The 27802-nt window shown below is 38.2% G+C and overlaps 2 protein-coding genes and 1 long non-coding RNA gene across 5 annotated transcripts; 1 reads left to right on the forward strand and 2 right to left on the reverse strand.

Annotated features, from left to right (window-relative positions):
* Positions 1-627: 627 nt before the first annotated feature.
* LOC139975887 (uncharacterized) lies at positions 628-3844 on the forward strand. Its single transcript, XR_011795942.1, has 3 exons — positions 628-1037; positions 1827-1980; positions 2402-3844. It is a non-coding gene; the product is annotated as an uncharacterized lncRNA (long non-coding RNA).
* Positions 3845-8039: 4195 nt separating this feature from the next.
* Positions 8040-27754, reverse strand: LOC139975894 (cell cycle checkpoint protein RAD17-like). 3 transcript variants are annotated; one of them, XM_071984181.1, is made up of 14 exons: positions 27259-27276; positions 25832-26071; positions 23993-24079; positions 20324-20477; positions 19863-19990; positions 18957-19135; positions 18419-18488; positions 17004-17115; positions 15018-15292; positions 14232-14378; positions 11121-11267; positions 10508-10628; positions 8951-9008; positions 8040-8826 (listed from the first exon to the last, which is right to left on the reverse strand). In XM_071984181.1, the coding sequence occupies exons 2-14, from the start codon at positions 26069-26071 to the stop codon at positions 8649-8651; spliced, it is 1896 nt and encodes a 631-aa protein (XP_071840282.1). In that variant the 5' UTR covers positions 27259-27276; the 3' UTR covers positions 8040-8648. The 3 variants fall into 3 exon arrangements, with proteins under 3 accessions (XP_071840282.1, XP_071840273.1, XP_071840291.1); XM_071984172.1 differs by lacking the exon at positions 27259-27276 and adding an exon at positions 27413-27754 and having other exon boundaries at positions 8041-8826; XM_071984190.1 differs by lacking the exons at positions 23993-24079; positions 25832-26071; positions 27259-27276 and adding an exon at positions 22891-22908 and having other exon boundaries at positions 8041-8826.
* On the reverse strand, positions 13412-14113 carry LOC139975058 (uncharacterized; the record flags this gene model as incomplete). Its single annotated transcript, XM_071982677.1, has 1 exon — positions 13412-14113. A coding segment is annotated over one exon (702 nt), but the record flags the coding sequence as incomplete, so codon positions are not given.
* Positions 27755-27802: the final 48 nt, after the last annotated feature.

Below are 27802 nucleotides of genomic sequence, written 5' to 3' on the forward strand. Positions count from 1 at the left end.
CCCGAATTACAACGACTACGTATGTCATTCACAAGTTGCTGCTAATTTGTTGTTATGGTGACTTAGGTATTCTATTGAATTCATAGTGTGCTGCAGCTGAAATAACGTGATCGATTCTGATAGTGAAATCCAACCTCAAGAATGATCAAGCAGTCAAATAGTTTAGTGGGTGAAAGAGTAAATTCCAAGCTAAATGTTCCGAGTTCGATTCCCACTGGATAAAATTCCTTTTGCGTTAATTGTATGATTCTCGGATAGAGTTTTTAAGTTTTAGTTCTGAAGTTGCTTTTTCAGCAGACGTGTTATAGTTAGCGCGGTTGTTTATGGCACAGACATCTGCTGTTGATCATGTTAATCGTGCTAGGGTTCGAGGCATGTCCGGTGTTTCCTAACTTCCGGCTGTGGTATGGTACTTTTCCATGGCCTAGGTAGGATACCGTACCATATCTCCCTTGGTGTCATAAACGGCCCGAGAGGACACCGGTGGAGGGTCGGCTAATCTTGATCGGCCAGAAGCGAGCTAGGTGGTTTGCGTGTGAATCCTTGCATCTATGGACAGAGAGTCAACTCTCTGCGTCCGGCATGTGTGCAGCCCATGCCCACCCTTATATGTCCAATGTCCACCCTTATATGTCCAATGTCCACTGAATGCGTGACCCTTCTTGGTGATATTCTCTTTTTACTGAGTCTACGGAAGCTTGCAAGTGCCATTACGTATTTCACTAAATATTTAGATAACATCAGGCTGTATAACATAATGAAATACTGACAAGAAAAGAGCAGACTGGGAAAGACATTCAACGATAAACAACTGTGTAAATTTTGGTATGGTGGTCAAAAACAAAAATATGCGCACAATTACCTTGTTTACCAGTTGACTGGGCAAATGGCTGTGAAGTGAGCATGTACGGTTACGGCCGTCGAAGCAGTTCACAAACACTTCCAACAAAGTCACGAAAGTGACAAACTGTGGTTGAGGAAAGCTTGATGTTACGACTAATTTCCTAGGGACGTGATCCCACCATTGATACTTTTAGGTACATTCAAACCTCTATTACTCAAGTAAAGTTTGAAACGACGTTCTTTAATACTACTGTAGATGTCATCGTAAAGAACACAAATTGACGTGCAAGGAGAAGCAACGCAGTGGAATTACTACTGTATGTTAACGTTAGGCGCAGGCGAGGTTATACAAATGCTTATCTACGTTCTCTAAAGAAGGCCTAGTCTTGAATATCGCCAAAAAAGAAGCTAGGCCTAGGTGCTGTTAGGCAAGTCATAACTGTGAATGTGATGATTCATAGACTCATAGTTTAACATAACCTTGAAGACCTGTCATGCATACTGGTTAAAAAGATAGCGAAACATGAAGTTTGTTTTAATATCCATTCTTAGTTTGGAATTATCTTAGCAGGCGCCTTAGCATAACATTGTACAATGGTACTGAAACCCACAGTACCTGTCAACATCTACTCTGGACAGTCTAGGTTTTTTTTTATAATTGATACAAAGCATACACGCAAAAGCTGAAGGCATAGGCTATATATTAGTTATGTAGACATAGTACAATGGACAGATCTCAATGTAGGCTACATATCCACAGATACCTTGAGGTAGGCTATGGAGTGCTTAGCTTTAATGGTAAAACTTTCTTAAGTAGGACTGCTATATCTTGTTCGTACTATTTATATTGAGTAACACTCTCAATAATCCACCATGCTTTTGCTACGTGTCCATTTGCAAAGGTTTTACCTTAAAGGGCACATTGGCATAACCCCAACATCAATCAACTAGGCTATGGTTTCATTGGATTCTGCTTCTTTTAGATTGACCATGAATTTGAAGTAATGGTGCCACGAGCTGCCCCCAAAAATGCTGGAGAAATGGAACGAACTGGCAGAAGATGTTATTCTCTTTGCTGATAAGATGAAATGTGGTTGGGAAATAGTTCAGCCTGGATCCCTCTGAATCTTTCTACAGGTAGAATGATTTGTTTTCTACAGATATGTATGTAATTTAAGGGGACAATATGTCATAATGTGGGAGAGAGTAAGTACTGTACTTAATACTGCTTTCAAGTGCGTTGCTTATTTTGCATTGTGGTTTACAAAAGTCTGTCTGTTAACAAAAGATAACAAGTTATTGTTGAAGATTGTTTGCAGGACTCGTGAAGAATTGTTTATCACATGAAAATGTCATCAAAATAATATACGGTACAGCATTAGTTATGGGGTTAAGTACAGAGTTCCATTAAGGGGTATGGTATAATGACATATTGTTTGACCGGTCTTGTCACTGAGTTTGTTGAAAAACATCAGTGCTTAAGTTATTTAAAAATGTCTTGATTCACTGAAACTTATTGACTATATATCTTGGTATTATTCTTTGACTTTTCTTTCAGCTGACAAAAGGAACTTTGCATTTTACATAATGCCAGTTCTGTTCCGTTTCTGAAGTGGAAAGAAAGTTAAGTGTATCCTGCTGTATTCAGTGCATGCTGTTATTGATTTCCATCCTGTGAGTTATATTGATGTTTATTCATCTGTGGTTAGGTGGAATATTATTTGAGCATTGTGCAACAATAATGATTTAATATTAGATCCAACCATTTTTAATTGAACTCAAACAGCAGTGGTATCACATACGCAGTGATGACATAGCTGGGCGAATGGGTGGAGTTCTCGGTTATAGATTCTAAATTCTAAAATCTTTTTTAGAAATATTTGCTCTTTATCATTACTGACAACTTTGATAACCATCAGATATTATAACTTAATAATTTTCATTTTGTGAAGAGTTGCTCAAATTACTGGAAGTTCAATTGTGGAATGATGGGTCACGTTTTGCTTACAACGTTTGTGATGCTTAAATGTTTGCTTCAAAACAAACTGTACTCATTTTAAATAAATCCGTTCAAGATGTCTATGCCAAATGTCTTAATAAAAAAACTGATTTGAAAATAGGATATTTGCATTATTTGTTTTCATTTGTCTCAATGAGTCCATGATACCCAACGTTTGGTTCATATACCACTATACCACTGGTTGGGTACAGCAATTATCCCTTAGTTGAGTAAATGCGTTTTAAGAACTGTTTTAAGAACTGTGTAAAATATTATGCCATTGCCCAACAAATGTGCAACATAAAATGCCCACAAACGGGCAAATTTAGCCATTTGATTGGGTGAATACATTTGCTCATGCTATTGGCACATTTGCCCAAACCTTGTGGTGGTACACAAACCGAAACGTTGGTCTAAGTTGGCAAAATTTCCCCCTACTTTTTCTAAGAGTGTAAATTACGCATGGGGATGAAATGATGATGAGGCCAAAATATTAATACCATATCTTCATTTCGTTTGCATCAAATTATTTCATATTTCTCGCTAAATTTGGCTTCATGGAAACGTTTATCCGAGCTAGGAACATCCATTTGGACCATCATGACCGATATTTGCGAACTGCCACTTTTCGCCCCTTTTATCAAATTTGTTAGGCTATAGCCTTATAATTTTTGAAATTTTTTGCCAAAATCATTTGAAAATGAGGGCGCCCTCTGTTTATTCATAGTCAGTCGGGATGAAATGGTTCAGTCGGGGATAATGAACATTCAACAAGGGAAGGGTAAGGCCACTCCTATGAGTGTACATTCACCTTTTAAACCTCACATGACTGTTCAAGAGTATGGTTTTGGACAATCTTGCGTTAGGTACTAAAGACCTTAAATTATAGTATAACTATCACTCTGAATTCATCATTTGATCTTTAACTTTGTTTTAATTTCTTCTGGAGGAGAGTGCCCAGGGCAGCAAAGCTCTGAAACCTTGGATGACCATAAAAGGCATCCTGGCCAAATCTGTGATATTCGATTTTTAGACAAAAACTTATGAATTACGATTAAAATTTACTATAAAACTACTCTGACCAAATCTATGAAATTCGATATTTAGACCCAAAATGTTTCTAAGGACAACAGCCTTATGATTTTTACAAAATCGAAACTTTTTCGATACTTTCGAAAATCATGCATATCAATCAGGGGGTCCTTTTGATTACATAGGAGGGATCAAATTGTCACTTTCCGTTACCTAGGTTGCGATAAAGACATATTTCTAAGTCAATTTTCCATATCTCGAAGTCATTTCATATCGAATTTAACTAACTAAAAATATGTCATATCATATCGAAATTATATGATTTTGTCCGATATTGGCAAAAATCGCAACTTTTTTAATTCTTCCAAAAATTGTACCTGAGGTGTGTGGCACCCTTTGGATTCCTTTCAAGGTGACAAGAGTAGTATAAACACTGATATTTTGGTAGAAAAATGACATTTAAAAACCATATCTCGACGTCATATCATATCGAAATTAAATGACTAAAACTTCGTCGAATGCCACTTTTGTCTTGAGAGAAACGTCAACAGGGTGCTGGGAGTCCTTTCTACGTATCCTGAGAGAAATTGGAGAACTTTGATTTTTGGCCCAAATATGACGATTTTGTAAGGCTATAATACCCTTATGAGTTTGTCCGATTTTGGCCAAAATAGCGACATTTTTTATTCTTCATAAAAATTGTACCTGAGGTGTGTGGCGCCCTTTGGATTCCTTTCCAGGTGACAAGGGTAGTATAAACACTGATATTTTGGTGGAAAAATGACATTTAAAAACCATATCTCGACGTCATATCATATCGAAATTAAATGACTAAAACTTCGTCGAATGCCACTTTTGTCTCGAGAGAAACGTCAACAGGGTGCTGGGAGTCCTTTCTACGTATCCTGAGAGAAATTGGAGAACTTTGATTTTTGGCCCAAATATGACGATTTTGTAAGGCTATATATACACTTATGATTTTGTCAGAGTTTGGCCAAAATAGCGACTTTTTTAATTCTTCCCAAAATTGTACCTGAGGTGTGTGGCGCCCTTTGGATTCCTTCCAGGTGACAAGAGTAGTATAAACACTGATATTTTGGTGGAAAAATGAAATTTAAAAACCATATCTCGACGTCATATCATATCGAAATTAAATAACTAAAACTTCGTCGAATGCCACTTTTGTCTCGAGAGAAACGTCAACAGGGTGCTAGTAGTTTTTTCTACGTATCCTGAGAGAAATTGGAGAACTTTGATTTTTGGGCCAAATATGACGATTTTGTAAGGGGTATACCCCTAAGATTTTGGCCAAAATAGCGACTTTTTTCATTATTCCCCAAATTGTACCTGAGGTGTGTGGCGCCCTTTGGATTCCTTTCAAGGTGACAAGAGTAGTATAAACACTCGACGCCATATCATATCGAAATTAAAAGACTAAAACTTCGTCGAATGCCATTTTTTTCTCGAGAGAAACGTCAACAGGGTGCTGGTAGTCCTTGCTACGTATCCTGAGAGAAATTGGAGAACTTTGATTTTTGGGCCAAATATGATGATTTGTAAGGCTATATACCCTTATGATTTTGTCCGATTTTGGCCAAAATCGCGACTTTTTTAATTCTTCCCAAAATTGTACCTGAGGTGTGTGGCGCCCTTTGGATTCCTTCCAGGTGACAAGAGTAGTATAAACACTGATATTTTGGTGGAAAAATGAAATTTATAAGCCATATCTCGACGTCATATCATATCGAATTTAAATGACTAAAACTTCGTCGAATGCCACTTTTGTCTCAAGAGAAGCGTCTACTAATTTTAATAAGTTTTGCATAAAAATACGTGGATTTTAAACTTAAAATTTGATAGAAGTGCTTAAATATCCTTATGATTTTTTTCAGTTGTTGGTCCAAATTCGCGACTTTTTCGATCCTTTCGAAAATCATGCATATCAATCTCGATCAGGGGGTGCTTCTGATTACACAGGAAGGATAAAATTGTTACTTTTCGTTACTTAGGTTGCGAAAAAGACATATTCATAGTCAATATTAATCTTGTCTTAAGCTTGTCTTCCACATTTCAGTACCAATTTAACACCCTCCGGCCCTTCTTTCCACCTATATCTCACCTACGTTGCATCTCCATGTCACCAATTGATTTGCATTGATAAATTATGTCAAAAGTCAACTAGAACAAACTTTCCCGCAAAACGAATCTCAATTTGTGTCTCAGAGCACTTCTCATCAAACTTTTTCAGTTAAGATATTAACTAAATAGACTTGATTAAGGTGGCATACTCCATAGAGAGACATGTAAACATCCCCTCAAGAAAAGTAGGCCACAAATCAACAGGAGAACATCATTTGAGAGATGCTATCAACCAACAATTGGTTTATTTTGGCTGTGGCAATGTATGAATCAAGGAACATGCAGAGCAAAATGCAGGAAAATGAGACGGTGTTAGCCCAATTTATGTCTTCAAATAGCAGCATGGGAACATTTCTTTTTCTGGAGTGTAAGGGTGCTGGGTGTAAGGTTTACAAGTGATGAAAAATTGGTTTGCGTCGCAAAACAAGCATGGCGCTATTTCCCTTATTAATCAGTAAGCCATACAGGCATTCATATGGAGTATGCTAGCTGGGGCATTGCATATCACTCATTAAGCAGTTAGCCATTTATATGGAGTATGCTAGCTGGAACATGCTATTTCCTTTAAGCAGTAAGTTAGAAGGGCATTCCTATGGAGTATGCTAGCTGGAACATGCTATTTCCTTTATTAACCAGTAAGTCAGAGGGGCATTCATATGGAGTATGCTAGCTGGAACATGCTATTTCCTTTATTAAGCAGTAAGTCAGAGGGGCATTCATATTGAGTATGCTAGCTGGAACATGCTATTTCCTTTATTAACCAGTAAGTCAGAGGGGCATTCATATGGAGTATGCTAGCTGGAACATGCTATTTCCTTTATTAAGCAGTAAGCCATAGGGGCATTCATATGGAGTGTGCTAGCTGGAGCATGCTATTTCCCTTATTAAGCAGTAAGCCATAGGGGCATTCATATGGAGTGTGCTAGCTGGATCATGCTATTTCACTTATTAAGCAGTAAGCCATAGGGGCATTCATATGGAGTGTGCTAGCTGGATCATACTATTTCCATATTAAGCAATAAGCCATAGGGGCATTCATATGGAGTGTGCTAGCTGGATCATGCTATTTCACTTATTAAGCCATAGGGGCATTCATATGGAGTGTGCTAGCTGGATCATACTATTTCCATATTAAGCAATAAGCCATAGGGGCATTCATATGGAGTGTGCTAGCTGGATCATGCTATTTCACTTATTAAGCAGTAAGCCATAGGGGCATTCATATGGAGTGTGCTAGCTGGAGCATGCTATTTCCCTTATTAAGCAGTAAGCCATAGGGGCATTCATATGGAGTGTGCTAGCTGGAGCATGCTATTTCCCTTATTAAGCAGTAAGCCATAGGGGCATTCATATGGAGTGTGCTAGCTGGATCATGCTATTTCACTTATTAAGCAGTAAGCCATAGGGGCATTCATATGGAGTGTGCTAGCTGGATCATGCTATTTCACTTATTAAGCAGTAAGCCATAGGGGCATTAATATGGAGTGTGCTAGCTGGAGCATGCTATTTCCTTTATTAAGCAGTAAGCCATAGGGGCATTAATATGGAGTGTGCTAGCTGGGGCATGCTCTTTCCTTTATTAAGCAGTAAGCCATAGGGGCATTCATATGGAGTGTGCTAGCTGGAGCATGCTATTTCCTTTATTAAGCAGTAAGCCATAGGGGCATTCATATGGATTGTGCTAGCTGGAGCATGCTATTTTCTTTATTAAGCAGTAAGCCATAGGGGCATTCATATGGAGTATGCTAGTTGGAGCATGCTATTTCCCTTATTAAGCAGTGAGCCATAGGGGCATTCATATGGAGTGTGCTAGCTGGAGCATGCTATTTCCTTTATTAAGCAGTAAGCCATATGGGCATGGAGTGTGCTAGCTGGATCATGCTATTTCCCTTATTAAGCAGTAAGCCATAGGGGCATTCATATGGAGTATGCTAGTTGGAGCATGCTATTTCCCTTATTAAGCAGTGAGCCATAGGGGCATTCATATGGAGTGTGCTAGCTGGAGCATGCTATTTCCTTTATTAAGCAGTAAGCCATAGGGGCATTTGTATGGAGTGTGCTAGCTGGAGCATGCTATTTTCTTTATTAAGCAGTAAGCCATAGGGGCATTTGTATGGAGTGTGCTAGCTGGAGCATGCTATTTCCCTTATTAAGCAGTAAGCCATAGGGGCATTCATATGGAGTGTGCTAGCTGGAGCATGCTATTTCCTTTATTAAGCATACCATTTGGGTAAAGAAGGCAAAGTGAACATGTTTTTATTTTATGATAGTATTTTAATCTTGGCACCATCTTAAACTAAATTCCATAGTAACATATTTCAGACCAAGTTCTCCAAGAGTCTGAGGTGCTATTTCAAACCCCACAAGAAAACTGCCCTGCCTCAAACAAGCTTATAATGTTGGTTCTTTGCTTGCCATTAATGCAGGATTATTCACCTTTAAGGGATTCAATTGGCATCTGCATTTGTTTTCTACTAAAGTGTAAGCATCATGTTCATAATATATTGATAGTTTCCACAAGAGATGATTTTGTGAAATTCTTTCTCAGACTCTTTTCTTTCTCCTGGTGTGATTAAATGCCTCCAAATCAACCTCCAGTAGAATAAAGGCATCATCAGCTAAGCTCTTCCATAACTTAGTCGACAAAGTCTTCAATAATGATATCCTCTTCTCTGCTACCGGAGAGTGCATCCACCTGTTCAGATACAATCTCTGGTTTATGAAGGTTTCGTCTAGTTTGCGAGCTTGGGATGGAATCCTCATCATATTCATCTTGTTCTAAGTCTTTCTCATCTAACCTCCGACCCAGATGTCTAAAACAAAACAAAACAGTCGGGGAATAGTTTAGTTTTTACGAAAGTTAGCAACATCTAGCACATAAATTGCAGAGACAACAACACTGTTAACTTATCACTTCTCAGGAATTAGAAGACATACCCAGTATTGAAGTGCTGCAATGCAAAATAGCCAACTTCTTGAAGAAAGGAAATCTGAGCTGAAAAGGTAGAAGAATGAAGAAAGAAAAACAAAACAAAATTAGTTTGAAGCTGTTATGTGCATTTCAAACTATTAGTCTTTGCTACAATTTCTTTACTTATTATTCATGAGCTGGACTGAAGTTTGGTCGAACGAAGTTGGTCAGCGTGCCGTTTGGATGCTGCTAGTTGAGGCTAGCAGTGATTATCAGACTAGAAATGTTTACAAAATGTGTTAGATAATTTGTTGTTGTTTGGTTCCATGTAGTTATAATGTTGTTAATTGTATAACAGGATCTGCCAACCACCGAATCAGACTGCTAACCTGTGTGACTGCGAAACAATTTGGTTTTAATCAGAGACTGTTGTAGTTACATCCGGGCACAGTAGTAAGTTATTATTATATGATCTTTAATATATGTCATTGTAGTTAGCTTTACAAATTTCTCCTTATGTAATGCATAATGTAGGATGCCAATTTAGATGTGATTGTGGTTCCATGATTTGTCTTACCATTAAATTGAGGGCACTATATCATAATGTGATGAGGCAAGCCTGCCTGTAGTAAATTATAATCAGATGTTTTAGGGTAAATTGTTTCAAATGGGTTTGTTGAGTTAAAGAAATACTTAATTTAATGTTATGAGGTTGTTTCTAGTGAGTAATACTCGATGACTTTAAGAACGTTCACTCAAAATGCTTCTTAATCATCCTTTAAAGAAATGAATTGGTGATCAATTAAACGGTCTCTCACTCATTAAGTCGGACTGTAATTGTGTGCTACTATCTTCATCTTTGTTCAATCCTCTTCCAATATCTTTAGAAGATACATATAACGTGACAATCATTTAACCAATCACATTAACAAAGTTTTATGATTGTTTGTTGTGTGAGTTACCAGTCTCTACCCATGGAATTATGAGACACTTACATTATTGGAAAGTTTGATTAGCCTCATAACCATAGGTTGACAGGTTCCCTGTAGATCAGTGGTTATGTGTTGATAGGTACATTTCAAGTGCAGACATTAACCCTTGGCACAGATTATTCCTTTTTGAGACACTAATCCCACTATTTGCTGACAGACACTCTATAAGTCATTCTTTGTAGTTTCTTAAGTTGCCTTCTCTTTATGTAATTTCCATTTGTTGGTTCGTTGCCTTTTCTTTATAAACCATCAATTCCATTCTTCCATTAAATCTCTTCATGAAAGATTTCATTGGTGTTTTACGTTGTTCTTATTTCTTAGTGTGTTAATATTGATGTCACAGTGAGGATTGTGTTATTGTCAATGTAATTGTTTTGCTTTTATTGACTATTAATGAGAATCTTGTATTGTTTGCATTACTATGTTCACACACCTGAGACACAAAAAGCTCAACTGACCTTAATACACTTGCTTAAATAACACAATAATTTTTGTCAACTAAAACTGCTACATGACAACTTGAAGTTGCATAAAACTGAAAGAATATAAGCATCTTTAAAATAAGAGTGCCAAGTATGTGGAAACAGGCACCTGGATCATGAAGCGGGACGTTCGCTAATGCTAGAAATGGGATGACCTGCGTCTGTAGGTCAACAGGTGTACAGCCTTCCCCAATAAAGAGAGCTTTTGAGGTGGCACATCTATCTTGGTACTGCGGCAGAACAAGAAACAAGAGCAAATGGAGTAAATGATCTGTTAACTTTCAAAATAACAGACATGCATAAGTATGTTAAATCTTTATCACATTAGAATCAAATTGTGGTTTAGTAAAGGATGTGAAACTCTTATGTGGCTGTCACGACCACCCAAAAAAAAAAAAAAATATTGTGAGGTCACCAAACTCAAAGACTATGCACGTTTTTTACTGTACTGCCTATTGCATGAGATATTAGTTCATTGAGGGCCTTAAGTCTTTGACAAACCTCATGACTGGCTTATTATACAACCACCAGCTTACCACAATGGTTATTACTTGCCCATCACTAGAAATTTATTTTGATATTATTTCAACGCATACTCATAGTCATTGTTGAATGAAATCACTCCCACTGCCCCCAAAACAGTAACCCCCATCAGAAAAATTTAAACGTAACAGCAGTAGATTCTTCTTCTGTTTAAATTAGGATAAGATCTCTGTACAAACCTTGCGATTGATTTCGTACCACTCTGGTTTGTGTAATGGCCTCCATCCCCCTCCTGAGGGGACATTGTGAAACCTTCTGGCAGTATTATGGTGTATCAAACCTCTGGTGGCAATGGATGATGAATATTGATTCAAGATGGATCGGTGCTGAGGTATACAGATGACAAATACTGATAGTTAAAGACTAGAAACAAGACCATGCATTATCGAATATAAACAATAGAGACAAAAACTTGTGCATCAAGTACAGCTTACTTAAGAGATGCACACACTGTTTGAAGAAATGTGCATGCACTTCTTCTTGTTATCATTTTAAATGGTTTTGCTGTTATCAACACTTGAATTCAGACTATTTATGTCACTATCAAGCATTGTAAGAGAAACGGGTCAACACTTCAGTTCAGATTACTGGTGTAACTGTCGCGCAAGTTAAAAAAGACTAACCAGTCAACACTTGAATTCAGACTACTGATGTCACTATCAAGCAATGCAAGAGTAACCAGTCAACACTTGAATTCAGACTAGTTACTGATGTCACTATCAAGCAATGCAAGAGTAACCAGTCAACACTTGAGTTCAGATTACTGGTGTCACTGTCGAGCAACGTAAGACTAACCAGTCAACACTTGAGTTCAGACTACTGGTGTCACTGTCGAGCAACGTAAGACTTACCGGTCAACACTTGAGTTCAGACTATTGGTGTCACTATCAAGCAATGTTAGACTAACTGATCAACTCTTTGAGTTCAGACTAATTAGTCAACACTTGAATTCAGACTACTAATGTCACTGTCAAGCAACATAAGACTAACTGGACAGCACTTGAGTTCAGACTACTCGTGTCATTATTGAACACATTAGACTAACTGATCAACACTTGAGTTCAGACTAACCGGTCAACACTTGAATTCAAACTCCTGGTGCCACTATGGAGCAACATAAGACTAACCAGTCAATACTTGAGTTCAGACTACTGGTGTCACTGTCGAGCAACGTAAGACTAACCGGTCAACAATGGAGTTCAGACTTCTGGTCTCACTGCCGAGCTACGTAAGACTAAGTGGTTGACACTTGAGTTCAGACTACTGGTGTAACTGCCGAGCAACGTAAGACGCACCGGTCAACACTTGAGTTCAGACTACTAGTGTCACTATTGAGCAATGTTAGAGTAACTGGTCAATACTCCAGTTCAGACTCCTGGTGTCACTGTCGAGCTACTTAAGACTAACCAGTCAACACTTGAGTTCAGACTACTGATGTCACTGTCGAGCAACATTAGATTAACTGATCAACACCTGAAATCACATTCATTTCATTTGACAAACTGTTTTGAACAAAGACAGACAGTTGGAACATAGACTTGGAACATAGCGTTGGAAGTCTGATAGGGTCATTCTAGGATCGTTATCATCAGGTTTGCAATGTTTGAACTGTAAAACAAGGAATAACTTTGAACTCTCTAATATGCTTGAAGTGTGAGTTTGCAAGTAGAGGCAAACAAGCAGATCTTACATAGCAAGGCGGGGTCGCTAATATGTATCTTCAAGAAGCTGTTTTATGTTTTACCTTGTATAGCATGACGTCCACAGGGTATTTATGGTGGCATTCTCTTAACCTTACACAAGATTCCCAACGGTAAGTCTGTGAGTTTTGCTGGCCATACGTCCATGTCATATTTTGTCAAAATCAAATAAATGCCACATCCAATACAAATGATCTCCTAAAGGTGATATATGGCTCTTATACTAGCAACACACTTTCACCCATATAGACTGGTGGTAACCTGAAAGTTTGGTTCCTATAGCTTTCTTTCTTTACTGGTAACATGTGGCCAAGAATGGCCCAGCCAAATGGCAGTGTGAAATCTGCCAATCTGAGGCCATATATCTACATACCAGTACCTCCAATCATCTTTTAGATTTCATTTTTGAAATCTATCGCCAATCTATGGCCAAAACTAGCCCTTGACAGCGGTTTTCATGACTGTAGAATGTTTAATGAATGATTTATGAGGACTGAAAGTTGGAACTTTGTGATAGGGCATGCTTGGTCACACAAAGTGGGAGTGGCATCTCAACTTTAAACAGCTGTAACTCAAAAATTACAAGGCTGATGACCATCTAATTTGAGGCCTTCCTAACTCACTGATATCTACAAATGAAGCAAAAATGTTGCCAAATCAAACTCCTGAAATTTGGTTGATATTGTATGGAGTGACCCACATTGATATGTGCTGTTGAAGCACAATTTCTGTTTAGAAACTTAAGCTAGATAGCCTACCAGAGGTAGGGTTTAGAGGTAGGGTTTAGAGGTAGGGGTAGAGGCAGGGGAAGAGGTAGGGGAAGGGGAAGAGGTAGGGGAAGAGGTAGGGGTAGGGGAAGAGGTAGGGGTAGAGGCAGGGGAAGAGGTAGGGGTAGAGGAAGAGGCAGGGGTAGAGGCAGGGGAAGAGGTATAGGCAGGGGAAGAGGTAGGGGAAGAGGTATAGGCAGGGGAAGAGGTAGGGGTAGAGGCAGGGGAAGAGGTAGGGGAAGAGGTAGGGGAAGAGGTAGGGGTAGAGGCAGGGGAAGAGGCAGGGGAAGAGGTAGGGGATGAGGTAGGGGTATAGGCAGGGGAAGAGGTAGGGGTAGAGGAAGAGGTAGGGGTAGAGGCAGGGGAAGAGGTAGAGGCAGGGGAAGAGGTAGAGGCAGGGGAAGAGGTAGGGGAAGAGGTATAGGCAGGGGAAGAGGTAGGGGTAGAGGAAGAGGTAGGGGAAGAGGTAGGGGAAGAGGTAGGGGAAGAGGTAGGGGTAGAGGCAGGGGAAGAGGTAGGGGTAGAGGCAGGGGAAGAGTTAGGGGTAGGGGAAGAGGTAGGAGAAGGGGAAGAGGTAGGGGAGAGGTATTGATAGGGGAAGAGGTAGGGTAGAGGAAGAGGTAGGGGTAACAAAGAGGAGAGAGAAGGAAGTGAAGTGAATTCCCTTGCCTCTCCCACAGGGGGTTCAGTAGGCACATTTGAGGGCAATCAGATGATAAGAATAGTAAATAGAAAGAGCGACTAACAAAAATGAGTTCCCTGTCACTTCAAACTAAAGAAATGAATCTATCCAGAAGCTGAAAACCAGCCACCATGGACTAACCTCCCATTGACAGGTCAGGTGATCTGCTTCACTAAACCGTTGTGCGACAGCTGCTACATCATCAATCTCATCGAAAAATTCAAGGTAATTTTGATGAAGGTACAAGGTAAAATTTTCGCTTGTCATGTGAGTTCGTTCAACAATACTCTAGAATGAAAAGAAAATTAAGCATTGGAATCCAACTGCTGTACATTAAAGAATAGCTTATGAACAAAAAAGGAAAATTTGATTGTTTAAAGAGTATAACCTTTAAATTCAATCTCTTTAAATGCATTTAAGTTTCAGCATTTGCAAAATACCCCTCCTAACAATCTTATCTGTCTGGTATACAGCATGAACATTCAATAGGAATACAAGCTTTCACTCACTTTAAAGTAGAATATTAATACTGTCCTTAAAGTTTGTCTGGCTAAATTTCAAAACACTACAGTCCTGGTGATTGTATTTACAAGGTTTGAAGATTTAGAAATCTAATAATCACCAATCACACTAGGTTCCTTGTATTTACTAAGGTGAATGTACACAAAGCTTTTCTTTTGGAGGTATTAGGTTTTCAGTTTCAGACTCAGTTGCCCTTTGTCTTCTTATGAAACAAAAAGGATTCTTTTACTTATGGGGGATCACATACAAGACATGAAGATCAAGTTTTTTGGGGGACTACTGCATTTACAAAGTTTTCAGACTTTGACTGATGCTGACCTCTAAGCAATTCTTTTCTCTCTAAAACCTTGAAATGCTAAACCAATCACTGTTGTGAATATTGTAATTAACTTGCATATTCATTACCTCTGGACTAATAATCAATTTATCTCTCTCTTCATGTGCCAGATGGAATGGAAGTTGAGGGTCACTCTCTGACTTTGGTTCTCTCTTGCAGTACAAAATCTTTCCCAAAGCACGAAATAAAAATAGAGAAGTATCTTTGCCACCGATAGCAGATAAGGAATTGTCATCAATGCCAGTTCCTTTCTTCTTATTCTTAGACACGTAAGACTTTGATTTCTTCTTTTTCTTCTTGTCTTCTGCTCTGCTTTCCACAACTTCTCTTAGATCTCCAGTATCTGGATGTATGAGAGAAAGAAATAAACAACCAAAAGTAATGAGATAGCAACAGTAATTAAAGGCCCAGTCACACTATACCTATTTTTTATCGGAATACTATCCGATTTTCCCGGAGGAATCGAAACAGCCAGTTTTTCGTTCGGGTCTTCTAGCCACAGTGATAAAGGACCTGATTTGCTATCTGTTGAGCCATTCCGATGTGGAATAGCCCTCTCCTAACTTTTGATATTGACTCTGTGACCTTTTATCGGATAGCTATCCGATTTCTCTTACGATTTTTATCGTTTTTCTATGTGACGTTACTTCAGAATGTAGTCCATTCCAGAACCCCTCAGATTTGGAGTAGGTATTCGAATATTCCACTGCATTCATTACATTCACTAGCACAAACCTCACTCTTCGGCCTAAAATCGGAAAAATCGGACCGTATTCCGATACAATATCGCTGTAGTGTGACCGGGCCTTTATATCATCCAGTCAAGCCTTGCACAATACCAAATATGCATGTAGTCCAGTTTTAAACAATTTATGGTGGTTTAAGGGAAGAGTCATGAATGTGGTCAAAATCCAACAAGCTGTACAGATACAACATGTTAGGCTCAGGTAAAGGTTTATTCTGAGAAAACTCCATAGAAAAGGAACTCTGAGAGGAAGACCTCTGCAGTCCAAACCACCACATCAAAGAATTGGTCAAACATGGGTATTTTCTATATATTGTTTGGGTAAATGGAATAATTACTTTAGAAGTGAGGTACTGTAATGGTTGAAGTGACAAAAAATTGGTCATACATGATTTGACACTATATGTATAATCTATGTATATTGTTTGGGTAAATGGAATAATTACTTTAGAAGTGAGGTACTGTAATGGTTGAAGTGACAAAAAATTGGTCATACATGATTTGACACTATATGTATAATCTATGTATAATGTTTGGGTAAATGGAATTATTACTTTAGAAGAGAGGTAATGGTTGAAGTGACAAAAAATTGGTCATACATGATTTGACACTATCTGTATTCTCTATAAATTGTTTGGGTAAATGGAATAATTGCTTTAGAAGAGAGCAGGGATTTGCCCACCCTGGGCGGCACTGGGTGGCCCCGCCCAGCACTAAAAATTACCGCCCAGCACTGTCTTAAAAATCGTGAATCCCGCCCAGCACTATTTTCATCTAAAATCCCGACATTCCTAACAATATATTCAACATAAATTGGGCCTAGCCTATGCCAAAATCATACAGACTAATAATGCATCAGTTACGCATCCGAGAAACATTACTTACAGCTCTCAATCGGTCCCTTGTAAAATCTCTTTGGAACAAATTAATAACTTTTACCAGGTACGTAATATATTTCACTAAAAAAAATTAAAAATATAAATTGTTAGCAAAACTAGTGTATGTGCTTAAAAAGCTACACAAGTGCCAGCATTTGGCATCTGAGCACCTTCAAAAATTGATAAATTTCTCAAAGGGGAAGGGGACACCCCTCTCCCTTACACCCCTCCCACAGGACGGCGATCAGTAAACCCGGCACTCAGGAAATCCTGGACACATCCCTGAGAGAGGTAATGGTTGAAGTGACTAAGATTTGCTCATACATGATATGACCCATCTGTATTTTCTATTGTTTTGGTAAATGGAATAATTACTTTAGAAGAGAGGTACTGTGTTGTTAGTAAAAAAAAGTAAGTAAAAAATAAAATACCTTTGAGGCAAGCAAATTGTAGAGCATTTATTGCACTGCGAATATCACCACCACTGACTTGAGCAATGGCATCAATGGTGGACTTGGAGGGAACTGGAAATTTATGTCTACCCTATAATTAAAGAAAAACAAAGGGAGAAAAGATCGTTAGCAAACTGCTTATCAACTGCAAACAGTTTATTTCGGTAACTGTATAAAATCTAGAGGACCTCACATTTTGTTCCTAGTAGGATCTTCTTGAAAGGCAAATTAAAACAGGTCTTCTATGATAAAAGAAACAGATGACTGGATGGTTATTTGAATACCAGTTTACAGCTCAAAATACCAGAGTTGTAACAAGCCTGTCCACCACATGGTCAAGTACAGCCATCTCCAGACACACTAATCATGAAAAAAAATTCCATTTTGGGAAACTAGACTCATCTTGAAGCTTGTTTCAAGTGGAGCTCTTGATGCATAGTACCAAAAAAGAAGGAAACCCTCAAAAAATAATGAACACAGTAGAAGTCTTGACATATTTTACATAATAATATTAAGATTTATAAAAAGCAGACTCATTGACCGATAACATTCTCAAGGCGTATCACAATATTGCCGTGGTCATCGATAACCTGCCAACTTACGTAGAGCCTATCCCTCTACATGGTAGCAGCTAAACAGCACCCAACTGACAACTCACAGGTCCCCATACATACACCAGGTCCCCACATATATCACAGGTCCCCATTGTATATACACCAGGTCCCCACATATATCACAGGTCCCCATATATATACCAGGTCCCCACATATATCACAGGTCCCTATATATATATATATATATAAGTATTTATGTTAAGCCCCACCCACTTATTAATATTCATAAGATGGGAACCACATAGTGCACATCCATACGACATTGGGCATCTTCCTACCCAGCATGACATCAATTCAAGCTGTTGGTCTTGAGATACAGTGTTTACAAGCTTTGCACTGTGATAACACTCTAGCCATGTCCATTCATGAATAATAAACAGAATGAATAACTTGATTATATCACCATGTACCTATCATTAACTGACATCACCTTACCAAGTATAAAAATCAATCAGATATACAGTTGAAGCGATATTGACATCTGAAGAATTTTATGTTAAGACGGGCCCACTCATTCATAATTTTGAGATGGGATCCACAAACAAGTGTTAGGGCACATCAATACAACATTGGGAATCTACATATCTAGTGTGACATTGATTCAAATTGTTGTTGTTGTTGTTGAGATATAGTGTTTAAAAGCTGGTCATCACATTACACACACATGTGCGCACACAAACACACACGCAAGCATGATTGCAAAGGTTACTGAGCCTTTGGCATTGTAACCAAAAATAGAAAAAAAAGGAACAACAGCAAAGCAGTGAGACACAAACGAACCTTGGAAGATTCAGCTGTGGCAATTCTGGTCAGTGTTTTACTCATACTGGTAGGTGCAACTGGGTTGAAACTGAAAAAAAAAACATGAAAATTAACATACAAAATTTAGGAAGATTCTCTATTAGTTCTAAATAAAAGGATTTAGAGTTGTTAAATTTTATATGTGCTGTCATCCGTCAGAGAGAAATCAACACTAATGAGATACACAAGGAGCAGAGAATATTGACCACTGGTACACAGAGCTCTGGAATGACACTAAATATCCTCTCATATATCCCCTAACTTGAACTTTCATATTTCCAGAACGGTGATTATATCCTGTATATCCCCTAACATGATCTGTCATATTCCCAGAGAGCTGATCTAATCCCAAATGTCCCCTTATGTGATCTGTCATAATCCCAGGAAGCTGATCTAATCCCACATGTCCCCTTACTTGATCTTGTATATTCCCAGAGAGGTGAACAAACCCCACATGCCACCTTACTTGATCTGGCATATTACCAGAGAGGTGATCCAATCCCACATGTTTCCTTACTTGATCTGGCATATTCCAAGAGAAGTGATCAACTCTTTTGGGAATAAAGACTGGACATTGATTTCCTTGCTGTTACTGTCACTGATTATGAACACCAGAGGACATCTTGACGTGCGGGCGAATCTTCTGATAATGTTGTGTAATAACTTAGAATCTCTGTATAATTGGTTTGGAATGTCCTGTGAAGAGAGGTTAAATATTAATGTCTTGTTTTTTGTCTGTTGATGAACATTATGGCAAGTGATTAATGCAATATCATATATAAATGTAATTCTACAATCCTATTTACTATTTATTACAATCCTATATAATTTGAATGCTATAATTCTACAACCACAATAAAATTTAGTTTTTTAACAAACAGTAAGTTCCCCTGTGTGCATGTATGTATGTACTGTGGAATATATAGATCTATCAGTCGATATAAACATCCATTGTACACTGTGGAGTGTACATTTACCATACCTCTAACCCTAAAATGCACCAGAGGGTGTACAAGAAGTCCCATGGAAGTGTTTTTTTTCAACACTAATGACAGTAATCCAATACTTTCAGCAAATCAAATTCAAAAGTCTTTTCAATAGTCGTAAGAATATTCAAAGTGTAAGAGAAGAACCAGATATTTGACATTATTATTATGTGTCTCCTGAGATACATTAACAATTGTTGTAAAGCTTCTGAAAGTCAACAATAGAGGTAGATACAAAGCCAATGGCAGCAGGATTCAATGGTACTTGTAAGGATTGACAACTTTTTCTAAACCATTTATGATCCAGGGGTGTGGGCTGGCAGGAGGGGTGGGGCACAGAGGAGAAGATTGTGGATGTTGAGGAATGGCATTAAACTTTGGAGGGTAGAAACGGCTTTCACTGTAAAACACCTGACGTTGACGTTATATTACTGTACCTCAACCAGAAGAACTTGCTTTTCAGAGTCTCTCTGACCCATTTGGAGAGGCTGGTATTTATTAGCTCTGAGCAGAAACTCTTCGAACTTTACGACTTGGGATCTGTACTTTGGATATGTTGCAAAGTCTGTAAAGGGGGAAAATATACAAGTTGTCAGTACAAACACTGAAAAGGATTTCTCACAAGTAATGAAATCAGTAGATAGTTTGCCATCTAATGTTGATGAAACAACAGCTTGCACCAATTCTTCTATGCAAAGTAAGAAAGGTTAGTTATACTGTGGGTGAAAGAAGAATTGTTTTTTTAATCATTTAAAGTGACAGTAACATTAGTTTGTACAATTTAAATAGATCTTACAAAAATGATAACTCCAGCCATACTGTACAAGTGATTTTTACACAAAAAAATGATACTGCATTATTAACATTGTATAATTTACCAAACTACGCATAAAGTTACCTATGTTACTGAAAAAATCATCTCGGTCAAAGGTATCAGTGGCTGGGTTCAACCATTCTTGGACAGTCAATTTCATCTCTTTGGCAAAAGTGTTCACTGTAGCAGTTTTCCCAACTCCTGCAGGTCCACTGAGAAGTAAAACAAAGGAGTCAACCTGCAAACAAAACAAGAAAAAAAAATTCTGTAAATAATCTTGTGCTCAGCATCAAGAAATTTTCAGAGGGCCCACAATGAATGAGACACACAACCAACAGCATAGCATATCAAACTATCTGTACTTTATGCACAACAGTTGGCCTGAGGCGGGCACCTGGGTACCCGTACCCCAAATCGAATACGCACAAAACGGGTACCCCTTTGCTGGGGGGAAAAATCCCATAACTGGTACGCGAGTGCTTTCATGATTTCAATAATTCTGCATGTTTTGATTTATCAAGACATGCCAATACGGAATTTTAATTTCATGAAATAGCTTTCTTGTAGTGTAGATGGTTGTTTTAGTTTTAGCCATTCTTAATGATTCTCTTTCGTGTGGATAAAACCACTCACCACCAAAAAGGAAAATATTTTCATTGGTGAAAACTACTCAAAATTGAAACCTTCAATCCATCACAACAGCAACAGTGTACAGTACATGTAAAATGCTACACTTCCTGTTCAAAACATAGCAGATACCTTCCAAACAATTGCCGATTTCTAGCTAATTGAAAGTTGTAACCAAGGCTACGCAAAGTGTGTTTTTTTTTTCTTTCACAAACCAATGGTTAGGCTAGATTTTCCCATTGATTTAGTACGGTTTTAGGCTACCATGTGGTCGAAGATAGCAGCATTTCCATTTTGACTCTATGTGATTTTAGGCTATCATGTGGTCGGAGCTTTGTGGGGATTTTACGCAAACATAGTTTGTCGAGTGCATGTGTGGTTATTGCCATCAAGCAGCTAGCTCTGGTAGTCCATAGCAAGTGCTTTCCTCTCATAGTTGCATGCATAAATATTGATGTTTTCAAAATAAGTATTGTTTCATTAATTTATTTCATAGAAGGAAAGACTGGCAAGGAAAGTTACGGGATGTTACAATGGATTATAGACGGGATAACAAAGCAAAAATAATCACTAGGGGCTTTTTAACTAAACATTTATTCCAAATGCGATCGTTTAGCGATGAATCACTACAGAGTTACAGCTATAATGTCTGTTTGATTCAAGTTGAGAGCTAAAATTTTTAATGGAAAATCCTGTCTTGTCAAATTTTGACATGCGTGATTTGAAATCAAATGATGGGAATTGCAAAATCCCGTGGCTAATGCCGACCCTGGATCAAAGTAAAAGAAACAGTCGGAAATATTTTTTGGCAATTTTTTTCTTTATTTCATGTGCATTTGCATTATTATTTATTATACATCAGAGCATGAAACTTAGTTTTTCATAAGTTACAACATGAGTATCGATTGAAAATGCATATGTCAGAGGTGTAATGTAAGGTGGGATAGTGATCTGCCATTTATGTACATTGTACATGGTGTTTGGCTATTTTTTTTTTTTTTTTTTTTTTAGTAGATCCTGTCCAGAGTTTCGGGCACCTTTTACCCGACCGGGTAATGATTCTGATTTTGTGCTACCCTACTCAGGCCTACACAACAGCCACCTCATAATTCAACCCCCTTCAATCATATACTCCTGATATTACCCCTCTTTCTATTCATACTAAGTAGAGACAACAAAGAATCATTAATTCCTGTTAGAACAAACAATCTGGTGTATTACAAGGAATAATTATATGGTTGTTCTCTCAGTGTAAACAACTTACAAATTTCTGTCCAGAAGTAAAAAGGGAAACGGCAAAGATAGAAGTTGGAATAAATGCTAATAACATAGACAGGGACAAGTTAGTGTTCCTGATGTAGGCTGATGCAGATGGGAGTAAGGCACTGTACCTAACAAAGGGTAGGTATCCTACAGGTTGACATATATGCAGAGATGAAATACTGTACTTGATTAGAGGTAGGTTTCTTGCAGGTTAATTCATACAGAGATGAACTCGTTTACATGACTCAGTAATGTTATTAGAGAAAAAGTTTGCGTCCCGTAAAAAAATGCTTGCGTCCCGATCAGACCAATTGCATTTATTGTATGACCTACTTTCACTAGTGTAGTTGCAAAGATGCGATCGTATCCATGCCTGACTTAGTGAATGTTATACACAATATATAGGGCAGATGGCTCAGTGCCTTAGCTTCACTGTTCGACAGGGGCGGCCCGGCCCGCCACTCCTTTCCCCCGCCCTGCTGTTTCAACCAATTTTCATTGAGTGCACACATATGATAGTCTATACTGTAGACTCGTTATCTCTACAAAGGGGAAAGTAACGTTGCAAGTACAGTAATTGTCATTGAGCACTACAGATACAAGTCGCAATCAAGTCTAAGATTTTGCTTCCCTGGCCAAAACATTGCATCCTAGACGCAGAATCCTGCGTTGGTAACAATGCTGTTCAGACTAGGAGTCAAGTTTCCTACAGTTTGATACTAAACAGTGAGTTTGATACTATACAGTGATAGCTACTCTACCTGATTAGGGGTAGGTTTCCTACAGTTTGATACATGCAGTGATAGCTACTATACCTGATCAGGGGTAGGTTTCCTACAGTTTGATACATGCAGTGTTAGCTACTCTACCTGATTAGGGGTAGGTTTCCTACATGCGCAGTGATAGCTACTATACCTGAGTAGGGGTAGGTTTCTTACAGTTTGATACATGCAGTGATAGCTGCTCTACCTGATTAGGGGTAGGTTTCCTACAGTTTGATACATGCAGTGATAGCTGCTCTACCTGATTAGGGGTAGGTTTCCTACAGTTTGATACATACAGTGATAGCTACTATACCTGTTTAGGGGTAGGTTTCCTACAATTTGATACATACAGTGATAGCTACTCTACCTGATTAGGGGTAGGTTTCCTACAGTTTGATACATGCAGTGTTAGCTACTCTACCTGGTTAGGGGTAGGTTTCCTACATGCGCAGTGATAGCTACTACACCTGAGTAGGGGTAGGTTTCCTACAGTTTGATACATGCAGTGATAGCTGCTCTATCTGATTAGGGGTAGGTTTCCTACAGTTTCATACATGCAGTGATAGCTACTCTACCTGATTAGGGGTAGGTTTCCTACAGTTTGATACATGCAGTGATAGCTACTATACCTGATCAGGGGTAGGTTTCCTACAGTTTGATACATGCAGTGTTAGCTACTCTACCTGATTAGGGGTAGGTTTCCTACATGCGCAGTGATAGCTACTATACCTGAGTAGGGGTAGGTTTCTTACAGTTTGATACATGCAGTGATAGCTGCTCTACCTGATTAGGGGTAGGTTTCCTACAGTTTCATACATGCAGTGATAGCTGCTCTACCTGATTAGGGGTAGGTTTCCTACAGTTTGATACATGCAGTGTTAACTACTCTACCTGATTAGGGGTAGGTTTCCTACATGCGCAGTGATAGCTAGTATACCTGATTAGGGGTAGGTTTCCTACAGTTTGATACATGCAGTGATAGCTGCTCTACCTGATTAGGGGTAGGTTTCCTACAGTTTCATACATGCAGTGATAGCTACTCTACCTGATTAGGGGTAGGTTTCCTACAATTTGATACATGCAGTGATAGCTACTATACCTGATTAGGAGTAGGTTTCCTACAAAGGTGAGCTGACAGCCATTCTCCCACCTCCAGAACTTTCTTCTTGTGTACAGCTAATTCAGCCTGAAATTTAAAATATTGTATAAATCAGTCATCTTCAAACATCATCAGCAATGCAAACATTATGATTATTAATATATTCTGCTAAGCATTCCAATATCCAGAAGATCTTTCCAAATATATTCTCACAGATATAACCATTTAGACAGAAACGCATGTGCAGATAAATATGTAAACCTTAAATGGCCAGACATTTGGATCCTAGCAGGCTACATGTATTCTTCAGGGGAAAACTAAAATGAAAACAAAGTAAGAACACATTAAGAGTCACAGATGACTGTATCATTCAACAAATGAGTGATGAATCTATAGAGCAATTCGATATAACAAAGGAGAGTGAAGACAAAAGGGGAGAACAATGAGACAATTAGGCCTGCTACATGTCTGCTCAGACACCAGGCCTCACCATTTTTAATACTACTCGTCACTTGGCAGATTGACAGAGCATCTACTGTATCTTCTACTCCCATGCAGTGTCAAGTGAAAATCTGACAAAATTCTTCGCAACAGACAGTGCCAGCAAAGGAGAGCACATTTGTCTGAAAACTCCATAAATTTGGTATATTTTGCCAATGGCATGTAGAAAATATGAGGTGTTTGGCCACCTCACATGTTCATATTGGTATTCTGACACAAACATGTTTTTCTTCAATTGTTTTTAATAATGAATCTAATACATTCCTACTGTTGGTAGTGCATGGCACAGTGAAGAACTCATCAGTTCCATAATTTGTTAATGAAATTGGTCTTAGCAAAATAACAATATTTAGTGACATACTATGGATTTGATTTTCTGCATATCAGCTCAAAAGAGGTATTACAGTACATCATTCATTTATCAATTTTAATATCACAAAACTGGTAATATTAACGGTATCAAAGTTCTTGTTAAAAACGTTTGTTCATTGTAATAATTTAATGTTCTTACAGTTAGGTTCAGATATGGATTTCCACAATTAATTGTTAGCAGTCTACTTGGGCCACTAGTACTATACACAAATTGTCTAGGGGTTGCCTGAGCATAACAAACCAAGCCACCTTGATATGGATGGTCAAAAACTTTCGATTGGTTTAGAAAGGAATAAATGAACACAACATGTTCACTAATTCTTTTAAAACACACTGACTTCATGAGTTCAACCAATTTCCTGTAAATGGGAATATTAGAATTTACTTGTTTTGGTGAAAGTTTAGTAATCTAGGGAGTCCGTGAATTTTGTGTAAAACCTCCTAACATGAAACTTTCGCATATATATTAAACTTTCAGATAGAGACCATTTAATACAGTTAATCTCCATTGACATTGGTCCTTGACGAAAATCAAGTTTGCCAAGTACTGCTTTTATCATACTATGCAATGTTTGCAATGGTATGGTATCAGTGTAAGGGTTTGCCTAACCTGCTCATGAAAATGCCAAGAGTAGTGCATTTTCGATTAACCAATGAGAAAATTCTACTCATAAATGGCCTGTTAGCAAGCTTCTTTTCGAGGACTGTCATGTACTAAAAAGGCCTGCTCCATCTATCAAATATAGATGACCCAGATAGTGAATTACAAAGAATATGAACTTGCTTTCAATGTCATAAAATCAATCCCAGAGCACAGAAAGTCTAACAAAGCACAACAGAGTCAACGACAAACATGGTAGAAAAATCAAAAGTATATGTTCAAATTTCAACATTTCTCCAGACGCCAACCAGTGACTGTTTGGTTTCACACCAAATCCATACATTCTATTCATATTTTAAGCTCACCAATGAAGTTGGTGCATGTTTTTCTGTCCATGGAACACTATCATGTTCTATCTGTGTTTTCTGTGAAGATATTTGTTTGGATCTTGCTCTGTGACGGTTAGGATCCTGTAAGAGTCGTTTCTGTGATGTAGACGGAAAAGCACTCAATTTGGTTTGTTTCCTCTTTGGTGGGGATGGAGATGAAGTCACATCATGAACACCAAAGTCATCAAAGGAGGGATTTACCCATCCCTGCTGCATCTGTAATGATAAACATCTCATATACATGTGTGATCTTCTCACCCAGAACACAGTCAGACTTTCAGCCTTCAAATACACTTGCCATTTGCTTGTATGTGCTGTACATCCCTCCTTCTCCCCAAAAGGTGCTTTGAGTTCTGTAAATAAATAGAACCACTAATTTATTCCCCCCCCCCCCAAAAAAAAATGCACCTTCTCTTACCTTCTTAGAACATGATACAGTACATCCTTAGCTCACTCTCACCAAATGACTCACAGTCACCACTCCAGTCAGTTCCTTATTACTGTAGTACAATTAAACCTATCCAGATTATATTGGCCATATATATAGAAAAAGTCCAGATATAATTACTGTAGGTTTACTCTCACGTAAGTACTGTAGAACTTTACGCTAAAGTAAATAACTTTAGGCCTACTCTACACCTAGCGTACAGCTTGTGACAGTTGTATTACAGTAAGTGTTTAGATATCAAACTTACAGCACTTGCTCTGATTCATAGAAAGGGCTACATGTGTAACTAACACATTGCACAAGAAAAATCATTCGAGGAATTGATATGGTAATGAATAAAATTTTCTATTTCCAACTCTAATTAACTGCTACAGTATAGCCTACACTGTACATGGCCTTGCCTAGACCTGACCTAGGCTATCAAGTATCAATCTGTCAGTGTCTAAGAACTATGGCCATGGGCTTAAGTTACAGTAATTGCTCAATACAAAGCAACACAAAGCTCCACTCTGTAGCTGGCTAAACCGTCGTAATAGCTAGCTAACCAACTTACTGTACTGTACCCTTCAGAAATTTCCCTAACAGGAAATGGCTCAATTAAATTAAGATTAAGAATGAGAATCATTAAAAAATGATGTTTTTAGTAATATCACAAACAAAGTTTAATTTCAATTAGGTCCCATAGTTATAATTTTAACAATTTAATGATAGGTCGTTCTTTCAAGGAATGGCAAAAACTGAACCATCCTAACAACGGCATATATACTTTACATTGAACTCAGGCCTAGTAGTATTTGGCATGTCTTCTCGTATATTTAACTTACCTACTGTATGCATAAATGAATCAATGGTGTAGCTAGTACAAGAGTATGATACAGTGTACTTTCTCTGCATTTTACTAGACACACTACAATTTACTAGACACACTACATTATACATGGATGCTGTAGCCAACCTATTTTTCAGGGTGTTACTTCAAAGTTGCTGGGTATTCTGCAATTACTACAAACTTGGCCTAGCGGATGCTGATAGAACATTGTTGTAAAATTAACATATTAAATGCCAATAGCCAATCCTACAAAAAGAAAGTTATTGAAAGTTACACAAACCGTGTTCAATGTCAGGATAGCAAATTTAGATGACCAACTGCAACCAACATTGGCAGCAGATCGCCTAAGTATTGGCCTACGTTTGGTACAGTAGGCTATTTCACCTAGCTTAGCCTAGGCCCAAGGCTAGTATTTATAAGTTTGATCCTATCAAGTTACAGATTATAGCTTTTCTATTCAGTAACCTAACACTTGGTGGTTACTGCAATATGTGTTTTTCTTTTTCACTTCACAACATTGTTGCTATCTTTATATGTGGGTTTGAAACTGTACTGCACTGCGTCGTCTGTTGTCTCTCACACAGTTTTAGGCCAGTTTGAATGCAAATTGTGTCACAGTGTGTTTAAACCTGAGCTTGAAGGTAGCGGTCAATAGTAGACCTGCTTGAAG

This window comes from Apostichopus japonicus, chromosome 2 (genome assembly GCF_037975245.1).
Source record: "Apostichopus japonicus isolate 1M-3 chromosome 2, ASM3797524v1, whole genome shotgun sequence".
Taxonomy (NCBI): domain Eukaryota; kingdom Metazoa; phylum Echinodermata; class Holothuroidea; order Aspidochirotida; family Stichopodidae; genus Apostichopus; species Apostichopus japonicus.

Coding starts and splice junctions, on each gene's coding strand:
- LOC139975894 (XM_071984181.1), bottom strand. CDS start 26,071: ATGCAGCAGGGATGGGTAAATCCCTCCTTTGATGACTTTGGTGTTCAT. Junction 14,379..15,017: donor AATTGATTATTAGTCCAGAG/GTAATGAATATG, acceptor TTTTCATTCTAG/AGTATTGTTGAACGAACTCA. Junction 11,268..14,231: donor ACCTGACCTGTCAATGGGAG/GTTAGTCCATGG, acceptor TGTATACCTCAG/CACCGATCCATCTTGAATCA.